This window comes from Falco cherrug, chromosome 1 (assembly GCF_023634085.1).
Source record: "Falco cherrug isolate bFalChe1 chromosome 1, bFalChe1.pri, whole genome shotgun sequence".
In the NCBI taxonomy this organism is placed as follows: Eukaryota; Metazoa; Chordata; class Aves; order Falconiformes; family Falconidae; genus Falco; species Falco cherrug.
Window position 1 is genome coordinate 39750769 of NC_073697.1, and position 13858 is coordinate 39764626.

Here is a 13858-nt window from a genome sequence, read left to right on the forward strand (position 1 = left end):
GTGTTGGATGAGGCACTAGAGTAGATGCTGCTACAGCAGATTTACTTCTGACCGTAGAGCTTATTCTTGCTTAAGAACATGGTATAAGGTATACCAGGAAAAATAGCTTTCCTAATGCAGAACAGGGTTAGCTTTAATCTTTCTTGTGTTTTTAATATACCACACTGTTCCAGTTTGCCCAAATAACTATCAAACTTCAAATGACTAACCTATTTGCTACAGGAAGAATGAAGATCTATACACACCTTTCTTTATTTTTTAGCTAGAGGAGAGACGCTCTAGACAAAAGGAGAAAACATGGCATTCACGCGGTTTCACAGAATCCCAGAGTGGCTGAGTTTGGGTCATCTGGTCCTAGCCCCCTGCTCAAGGAGGGCCACCTACAGCAAGTTGCCCAGGACGAGGTCTAGACAGCTTTCCCTTACCTTCAGCTTCTGAGCTTCTCCTCTCACTTTCAGCAGCTCTGTGATGGAGTCCACAAAGCCCTGGTAATGGAAGTTGCACATTTTCTCAATCTCACGATCATGGTTTCTGATTCGTGCTTCCAGTTTCTCCATGAAACGACCATGTTCTTCTCCATCATAGACAGACCTAAAAAGAAGATACCAACATTGGTCAAGATGCCAATACCTGTTACTCTCATTACTTACAAGAAATATCCAAAATACAAGCTTTAGAAAAAAACTCCTGTGATAAAGGGATAGTTCTGCTTTTAATGTGCACACCCCAGGCACCAAACTCAGGTTTGAAAGTCTTTCTGTTCCAGCCCTTCTTTTTCTTTTTTCCACTTGCCAAAGACCAGCCTGATGTTCCCTCAGACTGCAACACGGCCAACCCAGCGCTGAATGCTCTGAAACAAGCCCTTGTGCTATTTGAGCTTAGCCACCCCTGATTACTACCTGCTATCATATGCTGTAATGGTGAGCACTCCTCTTGGACAATTTTCTGAATGTTCTTTGGGCTTCAAGGGTAAAAGCTACAACAGAAAAGCATCACTGCTACAGCTGCCAAAATCCATTTCCCTTACCACCCCCAATTTTGCCAGCATAGTTAGCCCTGGTACTGAAAGGCCTACGCAGCTGAAGACTACTCAAACTGACAGGGACTATTCAATCCAAGACACAGCGTACACTGTGCAAGCTGCAGGTAATGGGTGATCTTTGATACACTATTAAATTTAAGGGTGGAAGTTTAAAAAAAAAATCTATCCTTCATATTTTCTTAAATTCCACCCAGCTGGAAAAAGCAGCTTGAATTGCCACGTTAAAATACTTTTTGTTCTGTCCACTACCAACACACGCTGTCTGGTAATGATCATTATTTCCAACAGTTCTGTAAAGCAGCCTAGAAGGCGACACACATCTGCAGAAAGAGCCGCTGTGCAGAAGCAATAGATTATGACTGCAAAATAAGCGAATGTTATTCTAGAAGGCAGAGGGATTGTGTCACACCCTGAAATGGTATAGGATTTTCAGGGGTTTTTTTCCTTTGTGTTTTTAACAGTAAACATAGATATTTTTATCGGAGTGTGGAAATCCTACCCTTAGACCTGTCTTTGTAAAGTTTCAGTATTTTGAGAAGCAGTGCGAGCTCCTAAACCTGAATTCTCTCCCAGTCCAAAAAAATTAAGTGCACAGTGAGCTTTGTGGGGTCTGAGCTTGTACTGCGTCAGAAAGTAAGGCTAAATTAATTATATACTGGACTCCATGCAGCGATTAGAGATAAACGATGGGGAATGACAGAGCTGTAACAAGCTATAAAAATAAAAAGAATTAGTAATCACAGCAGTGACAACCAACAATTTAAAAAGAACCAGAACGTGATGAATCCAACTGGACAAATCAAATATTTCTGGCTGCAGAAAGCGATGTGATCCTTCAGTGTAATCTGTGCTCAAGTCACTTTGGAGAATCCCATCTCTGCAATCCACAAAGGTCTCAAAGTAATACAAAAAATACCAAGACAAGACTGAAACCCTGGAGGAAATCTACTTAATTACCATTCTTTAAAATCTGCCCTAGCAGTTTCATTTATACAGTTTCAGTAAGCCATTCTCAACAGCAAAACAAAAATGCCAAATCTGTATAAGCCTACTTAAAACTCAATGTAAAATAACACTGTCACCAAGAGTAGAAGTCTTCAAAAGTGATCACATTGTGAAAGAGACAGAACTTCCGCAAATTACAGGAATGTCACCACTAGTATGATGCTAGTGGTTTTTCCTTACAGCCTAGCAGAGTTTGACTGGTAAAATACGAAAGTTGGAGACCGAGCGCCATCTAGTGCCGCACAGCCCCTTTGCAGGGGCTCTCAAAACAGCAAGGCACCTCTGCTCCGACAAACCTAGCTTCAAGCTAGTAACTCACATACAATAAGCAAATAAAGCTAGACAAGTTGTGTTTTCGTTAAAGTATATTAAAGCATGAAGTAAAAAAACCCACAACGGTAGTTACAGGTGCCACATAAATGTGTTTACATTCAAAGGAAAATACCACCTGCATTTACAGAGGCATCTATCTATGGAGAGAAATAGAAATCACTCAAAATTAATAACAAACTCTAGCCAAGTTTCCTTTGGAGATGGCTAACCTACAACATAAATGTCTGATGACTAAAACGCTTTAATGATTTTCTTTTTTTAGCCAAACTCTAGTGTAAAAAAAATAAAGTTGATGACAACAAGCAACAAAACCCCAGCATCTCAGGGATCAGCTCTAAGCTCATATTAAAAAAAAAAAAAAAAAAAAAAACACACAAAACTTTTTCTTCCCTTTTGAGCTTTCCTGTTCATCCTCAACTCTCCCCTCCAATGCAGAACCACTATCCTTCACTCCCATCCTCCCTGTAAAACACTAGCAAACCAGCCCCAAACCAAACAAAACAGCAATGCACTTCGAGGTTGCAGGATGTCAACTCCAAGGTTACAGGATATCAACTTCTTGCTCTGTATCAAATATCATATAAGCAGACTACAGCGACTATGCAGTCACTTAGATCAAAATAAACAATGCAGGGACTCACAGTTTGATTGCAAGAACAAATCTCTCCCCCCTGCAACCACATCAAAACACTCTCAAGTCCAAAACTCTACTATCATGATCTTTAGCTCCTGGCTCTGGTAGAGGTCCAGCTTCCTCAGCTGTTTCTTCAGCTGCCTGAGCTACAGCATCACTCTTGAAAATTCATCCTTGTGATCTTATACCCTTGACATACATGCACGGTTACCTAGCAACTGTCAGTTTCTCAAGACCAACTCTGGTTCTCACCTGATCCACTCAACCAAGCACCTTCATTACACATTTCTTTCTTTTCAGGATTACCACATCTGGGGCATTCGATTTCCCACAGGCTTACCAAACCTTCGGGACACTCACTGCCTTGCTCTGGATCTACAGGTCTCTCCAGTCACTCCTCTCTATCTCATTTCTTCTGCACATGAACTCTGATCCTAGTAACATCCCTCCTGGTTCAAAGACTAACTACAGTCTGACCTGGATCCTCACTTAACTGTCTTGAAGTGAGAAGTGACTAGTAATTCAGAAGACATTAGAAGGTGATGCACAAAAAAATTTCTAGAAAGAAAAAAAAAAAATCTTACATGTGGATTTATACCCACTAATAATCACAACAGCACACAATGCGAAAAAAAAGTAAGGAAAACAAAAATAAGAATCCGTTTGGCTGTTCATTCTCTCAGTTGTAAACAACAAAGCACTGTAACAGTGCTATAGAAAATTACCCTTGAGGCTGCTTTTTTTTTTTTCTTTGCTACAAAAAACTGCTGGTCAGATAGCTTTAGTAATAAGCCTCCCCCACAAAAAGCCTTTTGATTAAAAAAGTCTGAGAAAGAGCAGTTGCCCCGCATGCACTTATCTTATAACTCTGGAGCAGGCTGTAATTCTCAAATTGAAGACTATGCTCAGTGACAGATCTGTCTGGTTCACATTTTTTAAGTACACTCACTAAACAAAACCACTTAAGATGACTTTTAAAAATTCTTGGATTGTATCATTAAGTTTCACAATTTCTACACTCATTAAAAATCCACTTCATTTGTTTCCAAAAGGTCAACTGGAAAAATCTTTCCAGGAAAGCCATAACAGGCAAATGCATCAGGAATTTGCATCTCCAGCCTTGCATTATTGCAAAGTTTATTTCCCAAAATAGGGGCAACCAAACCTGGCCCACACCAAGTGGCCAGATCATTAACAATGTGGATGCCAGAGACATGGATTTGTGGCACAGCTGGATGCTCTGGTGTCTTCTCCATTTGCCAAGCGGCAGAAAGCAAGTGTCAGCTCACAAAGAAGCACGACACGTTGACAGTGAACATTTCACACATTCACTCTCCCCCCCAGCACCCCAGAGCCTCGGTTGACTCTGGCTGTACTCAACCCCCACATTGCACTGAATGCTCTACTGCATTCTCAGTAACTTCATCATTCACAAAAGCAAAAACTAGGGAAAGAGCAGAGGTCTGGGGAATACAGCACAAGAGAAGGGTAAAAGAGACAACACGCTCAGCTACAAATCTGTACAAATGTACAAATACAGAACATGGTCAAGGCATCTTGGGTCCTGCCACCAAGCACCAATACAATGTACATTCTCTCCAGCTGTGCTTTGGACACTTCATCTAGCTGTTCTCAGGCTGGCAGGTCCTATTACCAGCCACCACACACACTGAAAAAATGCCACAAGACCTTAAAGTTATTGCACATGTATAAATTAATGCTAGAAAATTTTTAGGAACTAGCTTTTCAGGTCCTCCCTACATCTCATGCTTAAGACGGCTTCAGGCAGCCGCGGAGAAGGCCAAGCCATGAAGCTGACCCTGCAACTTCATTCCCAATGACAGCTGGCTGCAGGACGGGGACTCAGAAGTAACCTAAATAAATTCAGCTGAAAGTACAGAGGAGGGAAATCTCTAGGGGCAAAATGAAAGAAATCTGGAACAATGCAAGGAGGACATTCTGGGGACAGAGGAACAGAAGTGACTAGCTTTTGTTTTCAATTAATAAGCGGAACAAATTCCTGAGTCTGTTGTGGACTTCAATTTTATTTTATTTTTTTTTCCCTTTAAACTTCTGTAGTGGTTTTAATCCTTCAGAAACATTTTCTTCTCATTAAGCTACATAAAAGCATTAGCAGTTTTGTTTAATCTTAGTCTAACTTTCGTAATAAACAAATTAACTACTGAGCAATGCAAAAAAAAAAAATTTCAAGAGTGGTGCAACAGCTCCATGGAAAAAAGGTCAAAGAAAGTTTGCAAGACTATATGATACCTGTTTAATATCGAACTGTCACAGTTCACAGCTTCAAGTCTTCTGCTTCATGGAGTTCATTTGCGTACTGAGACAGCACCAGCAAGTTGTACCCCACTTGGAGCACTACACCTGGAATTATCTCTGTGGAAGCACAAGTGTAGATTTCGCTTTTTGTTTTCATTTTGCTAATTAAACAAAATCTAAGCCCACTCTGCTTTGTCCTATCACCCACATAGGTTTACAAATACAGAGAAAGAAGTCACTTTTTTTCCAAAAAGGAAAAAAACTTCCAGAAAGGAAAAGCATAACATGTTTAATCATAAGTATTTTTTATTATTACAGTTCAAAGCGCATTTCCATGTGTACTTTTCCTACTTACACCCACATACCTTGCACACAAATTTATTCCACCACTGTATTTTCAGTTTACAACAGAAATCATTCCAATCACTGCAGAATTCAGCAAAATATCAGCAATAACCCATTATCACAGGGTCCCAGCGTACAAAAAGTAATTTCTGAAGAGCACTGCTACATTTTATTATTTGGCAGAATGACCCTGGCTTCATAGGTGGGAACACCTACCTTGATTTCAGCAAGGTCCTGGCATGACCCTGGTGGGTATTCTCACAAGCACTCCAGAAGGAATGCTGCACAGCAAACTGCCATAAACCACATGCGTACGCTGCTCAAAAACCATCCCAAAAACGATGTTACTTGTCAATGACTGGCCTCAACAAGAAGAAGCTTTTCAACAGGGCTTCCACATGCATTTGTTCTGGGCCTGGTTTTCTTCAGCGGTTTTTTTAGCAAATTGGAAAATATAATGCAAGCTGTACTTTCAAAATATGTTGGTAACACCATAGTGAAGGGAGTTGCAAGCCTTCTGGAAAGCGGCAGCCAAAGGCCTCGAGAAACTGGGAGCATTTCCAGAAGTTAAGAAGGGTGAAGGTCAATAAAGGCAAGCGCATGGTAGTGGTCCCAGCAAAGGTCAAAATCAGCAGCACAAGTACAACGGGATCAGAGCGGAGGCAGGAGAGACCACAAAGTCCACACAAGCCACCTGCCACTGCACCTTATTTATTAGCCCATGAAAAGCCAAAGGAATTGGGTTTCGATTTGAAGGGAAAGGGCTGGTGAGAACACAGGTAGCTCAGAGCCATGGAAGAAGTCCCCTGCTATGTTTAAGAGGGAGGAAGGTGAGGAGTTCTTGCAGGGCTGTTACAGTAAGAATGAGAGCAGACCAATTTGCAAAGAGCTAGGGCAGATTTTGTGATGAAACACAACTGAAGATAGTCAAAGCCCTGGAAGAAAGCATGCTGTGACACTGGAAACCCCGTTTATCAGTTTAAAAATAAGTTGAACAGACATTTGTTCAGGGATGGAGAAAGGATTCAATGCTGCCTCACCTCAGGCTCTCAGGCAGTCTTGACAATCCGGGATGGTAGAACAGGTCAGCAACAAATAAAATACCTTCCAGCCCTTTTTTTTTTTTTCCCTCTTTTTTGTTTTTTAATTTCTTGGGAGGTTTTAAAGCAGGCCAAACAATTAAGAAACTTACACACTGAACTGCCAGAGGTAGAAGTGGACTAGCACACAGACAAGAACATCAGCCCAACCTCACACCTTCCACGCATCCAACATGAGAGCATCTTTTCAGCATCACCAGAGAAATACACTATGAACACTAAACTACTAACAGAATACAGCCAAGCAGATAAGAGTAAAAGTCAAATTAAAACATTATTTATCATGTACAGGCACCTGCCACAGCAGGAGCCTGGAAGCCACCAGTGCAAGCAACAGGCAGGTATAATATGAAAACAGAAGAAAAAGCATTGTGTGAAAGAAAAGTAGGGATATTATTAACATGCAAAATCCTTGTCTTTTTGACAATATCTTTTGTATTACAACCTTTATTGGCACCGCACCATACGTGAGCTCTAGTCACACCTGAGCCCAGATGTTGCATCTGCAGCACAAGAGTTTCTACCAGTCCCAACATCAGTGTAGTGATGAAAAATTTAAAGACCAGAATACCAGGACAAGAGGCACAAACTACCCTACAAAGCCACTGCCACACTAAAAATTCTACCTGAACTACCAAATGTCAGAAAAGGTCAACTTCTCTTCTTCTGTATATATCTACAGATTGCAAAACAAAGAAAAGAGGGAAAGAAGTGGCTCCAAAACTAGATACGACGTACAAATACTTCTGGTGCAAATTATCCCCTTCTTAAAAACCTTTCAATACTCTCACCACGCAATGCAAAAGCTATGACATGAAGTTGAATACCACACACATTGCCCCATCTTTTTCAGAAAAATCACAAAAGATTGCAGTTTGGCCATGTCTCACTCCCCACTCCCAAAGCACTGCGAGACAGAGACCATCTCCATCACAAGGGTGACAGTTTTGGAAACAAGCCCTTTCTACTAGACACCACTCTTCCCTTGCTGTGCTATTTACCCTATCAGCAGCACAAGAAAGAGGAGAAAATGAACACTTGACTGTGAAGAAAGGCACCCTCCCAAAGTATCCACAAATCAGATTACCGATAACACCCAGTATCATTTTTATTAACTTTACAGAATGTTTCAGCCATTACATCTATAAAAGTAGTTTAGATCACCACAGAAAAAGTTTAATGTCTATACTTGCTGTGTTACTGTCCAATAAAAGTTTTTTCCTACTAACAAAGTTCATTTTGTTGTCTTATGCATTGTTTAAACAAGTAGATATTTTTTTTTGTGCATTCTTGGCTTTAAGTCTTGGACCCTCCTTTCTCTGTGAAGCAATGTTGTCATAACATCCAACAGAGGCACAACAAATCCTCAAGACACGCATAATATTAAAAGCACTGCATTCTAAAACCACACAAAGCACGTTAAAATTGACAGCAGCATGATTGATAACTTCCATGCTCAAAGCGTACTGGCATCTTTGAAAGAGGACTCGGGCAGCAACACTAGCCAGCATGACACATGGGCTTACGCGCTGCTCATGCAGTCTTTCAAGACCAAAGCAGCAGCTTCACCATCTCCATCACCTCCACAGCACACAACAAAACAGCATTTGGCACAGACATCCCTGCCTGGCAGCACATGGTGCTCAGAGTGCCAGCTTTCAGCTCCTTTCCTCTTGCAGAAGAGCATGGTTCATTATCAAGGTCAACTGAAGGTCTCACTCGCAGGCAAAAGTTGAACAAGATGGCACAATTCAGCTCTTTGCTGCCAATTCATTGTGTCAAGAAGTCCCTGGCTTTCAGCAGCAGACAGATTTGTGCTTTGCACACAGCTTTGCCAGTGGAAAACAGCTTTCTGCCAGCTCCTACTTCAGTCCCACTAACAAGTCCTGCCTCCCTGCCCAAGCCCTTAGACCCTCTCCCGCACTACCAGCACCCCAAAAAGACTGTGGCTACTTTTAAACATTTTTGTACTCTTGATCAATTAGATCAAGACAGGATTAAGAGTAATCAAGTGGCTCCATAATGAAACTTGATGCAAAAGGCACTTCTGGCAGAGACAAGTATCTTGCTGACCCAAATCCTCCCATCAGCACAGACCCTGATAGAGGAGGCTCACTCTCATTTACAGTCTAATAATTGCTTTCTAAAACTCCCATGCAAGTCTCAGATTAGAAACCAAGTAGGCTTCAGTTGCCTAAATATAGATGCCTGGCACCCTTTGAGATACCTGCCTAGGGCCAACCTGGCACGGGACCTACAAAGGACCAGTGTGTTGTTAAGAGACACAGCTGGAGGCCAGATAAGATGTACCTAGTGCTGCTGGCGATGCTGTGATACATCTGCTTCTGTGGCCGAGTTGCTCCCTGCCTGGGTTACCTCAGTTGGAGACACCCTTTCCTTCAGTTTGAGAGGACACAGGTCCCAAACCCACAGTTACACATGCCAAAAAGCAGAGAGGTTCTGTAGGAGACATGCTCAGAAATCAATTTGACTTGATGAACGTACGTGCAAGGGCTTCCCCAAATGATAAAACTGGGAACAGAAGAATACACTTACTGCATTTAACTCTGCTCTTGTAGTTTTCCATTATTTCATTTCTCCAGGTAGATACTCCACCACATCCCCAGGACCCATGCAGTCCAAATAAGACATAACAGTGATGCACATGATGATGAACTTTCAATTAAGCATCACAAAAGCTGCATCAGAAATGAATGTTACAGATTGTGTTTCAATTGAGGAGGGAAGTGAAGTGACTTTAAGGCAAACCAACAGGTCAGGACCAGTTCTAAGAACAGAACTCAGATGCAGAAGCTTAGAGTGTATGTGCTAGGGCTTGGGAGCTCGATGTAAGGCATGCATTTGCTACAAAAAACAGAGTTAGCTGAGCTAGACCCACTCAATGGGAGCAGCATTCTGGACTCCAACAAAACCAACTAAAAAAGGTCTGTAAAAGAGAGTTGCTAACCCTGCCTTAAGCTTCTGTTGTCCCATCTGATCCAGGGATTGAGGTTTGGGATTCTAATGAAAGTCTCGGATGAGTAAACCTCTCCTTGCCAACAAATCTCAACTTCGTCCCCAAACTGCTGCTCACTTCTGAATTGCAATGCCATAACTGAAAACCCATCCTCTTTCTAACTAGAGATGCCTACCCTGGCAAACTCATCTGAAGGACATGAGACAAACATCCTGGGGGAAAAAAGCTGGATTAAAAAGGCAACAGCATTTGGTATGTATGACTACCAGAGGAGGCCCAGAGTCACATTACCATGCAAATATTTGTGTCTATTGAAAAGAGGAAAAATAGTAATGGACTTAAATTGCCCAGGAGAATTAGGTTAAACATTGACAGTTTTCTAATTGCAAGAGTGACAGAAATCCAAAAGGGATCATCAAGGCATGTTACAGAATCCCTTTCAACTGATCATTTCTAAGACTAAGAAAAACACCAAGCAGGAGCGGCTTAGATGCATTTGCTGCTGGAGAGACCAAATGCCTCCTCAGATAGGAAGAGGTTTGAGCAGGTGGCTTCTCGAGATCCCCTGAAGCCCTGTTTTCTATAGGTCCAACCTACTGAATAGCTGAAAATCTTTGGAAACCACCTGATCTTAACCAATGCTGTACTAAGCTCTGAACCTGAAAGAAACGGTACCTCCAACCCCAGGTACTAAATCCTTCCACGTTTTTACAAGGATTTCAATGAACCCAACTCAACTTCCACTGATGGCAACCAACAAATTCCCATTTCCTTCATTTGTACAAGATCAGGTCTTTAGTTATATAGTACTCTAAAGCCTTTCTTGGCGTGCACTTATGACAACAAAGCACTTCTAGGCTATATATTGCTGGAAAAAATAGAGCCGCCATAAAGCCACAGCCATCTCCAGGGTGGAATATAGCTATTCTGTGCCAGACAAGATTCTGAAAGAAACGAAGAATAATTACCCTAATTGACAATATAATGGAATGACTTGGTTATAATGTCCCTATTAAAAAACGAATTTCAGACGATAAAAAGACGTTAAGAGGGAGAGCTTGAACAAATTAGTGTTTAGCCTCCAAAAGAGCCAGGAAACGTCAGGAGCAACCCAAAGCCAGGCAAGCCAGAACAGCTACAACAAACATGAATGCCCCCAACCGAGGCAAGTATGGAGAGAACTGGCCATGAGCAGAGCTTTCAACTTCCCTCCTCTTTTTGCGAGCACAATGGAAACAATTCCCCCAAGAACAAAAGCGATGCGTCAGCAGGCCCTACTCTCTCAAGCTCTTTCAAGTTGGAAGGACAGTTGATTTGCACCATGTGTAGGATAGGAATGCTTGCTAGAACCAAGCAAGATAAATTTTATCCCATCCAAGCTGGTTAACATTAAGACAGAGATGAATCATCTTTACAATGCTGTAAACAACACTGTTTAAAAAAGGAAGAAATCTAATGATACACCCTAGTCACACTTTGCAGGAAGTTTCTGAACTTTTATACCACATGTACCATTGTTAGAAAAAGTGTCAGAATAAGGGGGCAGACACAAACCCACAAGAATCGGAGGATGGGGACGTAAAGCCATCACAAATGTTCTAATCTTCCTTCTGCTGCGCTTCCAGTGGTGTTCCAGCACGTCTAATCCTTTATGACAAGCAGAGGCTGGGGGGAGAGGACACACAGCAATGGAGTAGATGTACATCAGATGTGTTATTTATAACAAGAGACAGAAAAAGCTCAATGGAGTCATCTGTGCTGTCTCTGGTTGATTCTCACTCTGACCTTTAGTGAAGAACTGGTTTTTCAAGGGGGAAACCAAAATATCTAAAACCACAGCCATGGGTTACCTTTATTTGGTAACTCAGATGTGAAGGAAATACCAGCACCAGAGCATTGAATATACAAGTCCCAGAGCTACGCAATTCCCAGTCACAAAAGAAGATTCCTGGCTGGACAAAGTGCCTTGGATGTATCAGGACACTGAAAGATCTCCCTACTTTGATTACACAGAGGGACACTGAAAAGCCATTTAATTACTAGACATATTTTTCTTTATTTTTTTTTCTTTAAAAATAGAATGTCCCATGGAGCTGTTTAATTCAGGGAATAAATAGCATAAAATCACTGCAATCTTAAGCCAGCTAAATTCCAAGCAGAAATGAGGTATAGTATTTTTGTTTGCTGCTTCCAGAGCTATTGGTAGAAACAAATAAAAGAAGCAGAGAAGCCAACCTCTCCATCTAGTATCTTCCAAGCTGGCAACTGCTCAGTACAACATACACTAACCAGACAGGTTGTCTTGCTCAATATAAGCATAAGAGTGAAAATTTACTGTCTGCAGCATACAGATATGCTGTGCAGTACATCCTTCAACACATCTTGCCACATAACAGGGTACATAGTCTTCTCTTCTCTAGGATAAATAGGCCCAGCTCTCTCAGCCTTTCCTCACAAGGGAGGAAAGTTTGGGTTAGCTGTAGAGTTTTGTCAGCGTAAGGAGCAGACTGAATAAGAATCTCACCCATGTCTACAACAAATGCCTTAAGGGCCAGTGTCAGGACGGGGCCAGGCTCTTCCCAGTGGCGCCCAGCAACAGGACAAGGGGCAACGGGCACAAACTGCGACACAGGCAGTTTCATCTGAATGTGAGGGAGAACTTTACTGTGAGGGTGGCAGAGCCCTGGCACAGGCTGCCCAGAGAGGCTGTGGGGTCTCCTTCCCTGGAGACATTCAAACCTGCCTGGACGTGACTCTGTGCAGCCGGCTGGAGGGGAACCTGCTTTAGCAGGGGTTGGACTTGGTGATCTCCAGAGGTCCCTTCCAACCCCGACCAGTCTGGGATTCTGTGAAAAGAGCAGACACTGCTGCTAAAATATTTTGCAACACCTTGCAGGTGATCTAGAGTAGTGGTATAACCCCAGGGGTCAATAATGGGACCAATACTGTTTAACCTCTTCATTAATGACATGGATGTGGAGACAGAGTGCACCCTCAGCAAGTTTGCAGATGATACAAAACCAGCAGGAGCAACTGACAGACCAGAGGGGTGTGCCACTGTTCAGAGGGACCTGGGCAGGCTGGAGAAATGGCCCAACAGGAACCCCATGAAGGTCAACAAACGCCAAGTCCAGCCCCTAGGGAAGAACAGCCTCAGGCACCAGCACATCTGGGGCTGACCAGCTCGGAAGCAGCTCAGCAGAAAAAGATCTGGGAGTCCTGCTGGCCACCAAACTGACCATAAGCCACCAATGTGTCCTTGCAGCAAAGAAGGTGAGCAGACTCCTGGGCTGGGTTAGGAAAAGCATCAGCCAGCTGGTCAAGTGAAGTGATCCTTCCTCCCTGTTCAGCACTGGTGAGGCACAGGAGAGAGACCTGGGTCCTGGTCTGCGCTCCCCAACACAAGAGACAGCCCAGTGAAGGACCACTAGCATGACTAAGGGATTGGAGCATCTCTCATACAAGGACAGGCTGAGAGTGTTGGGACTGCTCAGCCTGGAGAGAAGGTTGAAGGGAGAAATTCTTTACCAGTGTATATAAGTATCTGATAGGGTTTGGGAAAGTAAAGAAGACAGAGCCAGACTCTTCTCCTTGGTGCCCAGTGACAGGACATGAGGCAACACACAGAAAATTCCACTAAACCTACAAAAAAAAGAAGAAAAAAAACCAGGATTTTTTTTTTCCTGAGCAGGCGATTAGACACTGGAATACATTTGGCCAGAGAGGCTGTGGAGTTTCCATCTCTGAAGAAATCCAAAACCAGACTGGACACAGTCCTGAGTGACCTGCTGTAGATGATCCTATTTCAGTGGTAGGATTAGATGATGTCCAGAGGTCCTACTCGGCCTCAGGTATTCTGCGATTCTCTGAATACTTTTGCCAACAGAGATCAGTCACCAGGCTTTTCTTTCTTTCTCCAACTCAAAAAAAAATACAAAAAACAATTCAGCATTCAAAGGGGCCCAGCAAACTGTTAAGTTGATGATAAAACAGATCACAATTTAAAGAGATTATTTCAGATGTTCTTATCCAAGCAAAAATATTGCCAAAGAGAAACAAAATTGTTACAAGTAAAATTTTACTTCTGAGTTATACTGAAATAGAAAGCATTTCTAATCAGTCTGGCATTTAACGGCTATGTGTTT

General features: G+C 42.4%; 1 protein-coding gene across 3 annotated transcripts in view; it reads right to left on the minus strand.

Moving 5' to 3' along the window:
• The window catches only part of EXOC6B (exocyst complex component 6B), a 312139-nt gene that overhangs the window by 258785 nt on the left and 39496 nt on the right, over nucleotides 1-13858 (minus strand). For all 3 annotated transcript variants that reach the window (XM_055706488.1, XM_055706484.1, XM_055706491.1), the window contains exon 2: nucleotides 426-591. In XM_055706488.1, the coding sequence (XP_055562463.1) occupies nucleotides 426-591 (166 nt within the window). The remainder of the gene's footprint in view (nucleotides 1-425; nucleotides 592-13858) is intronic.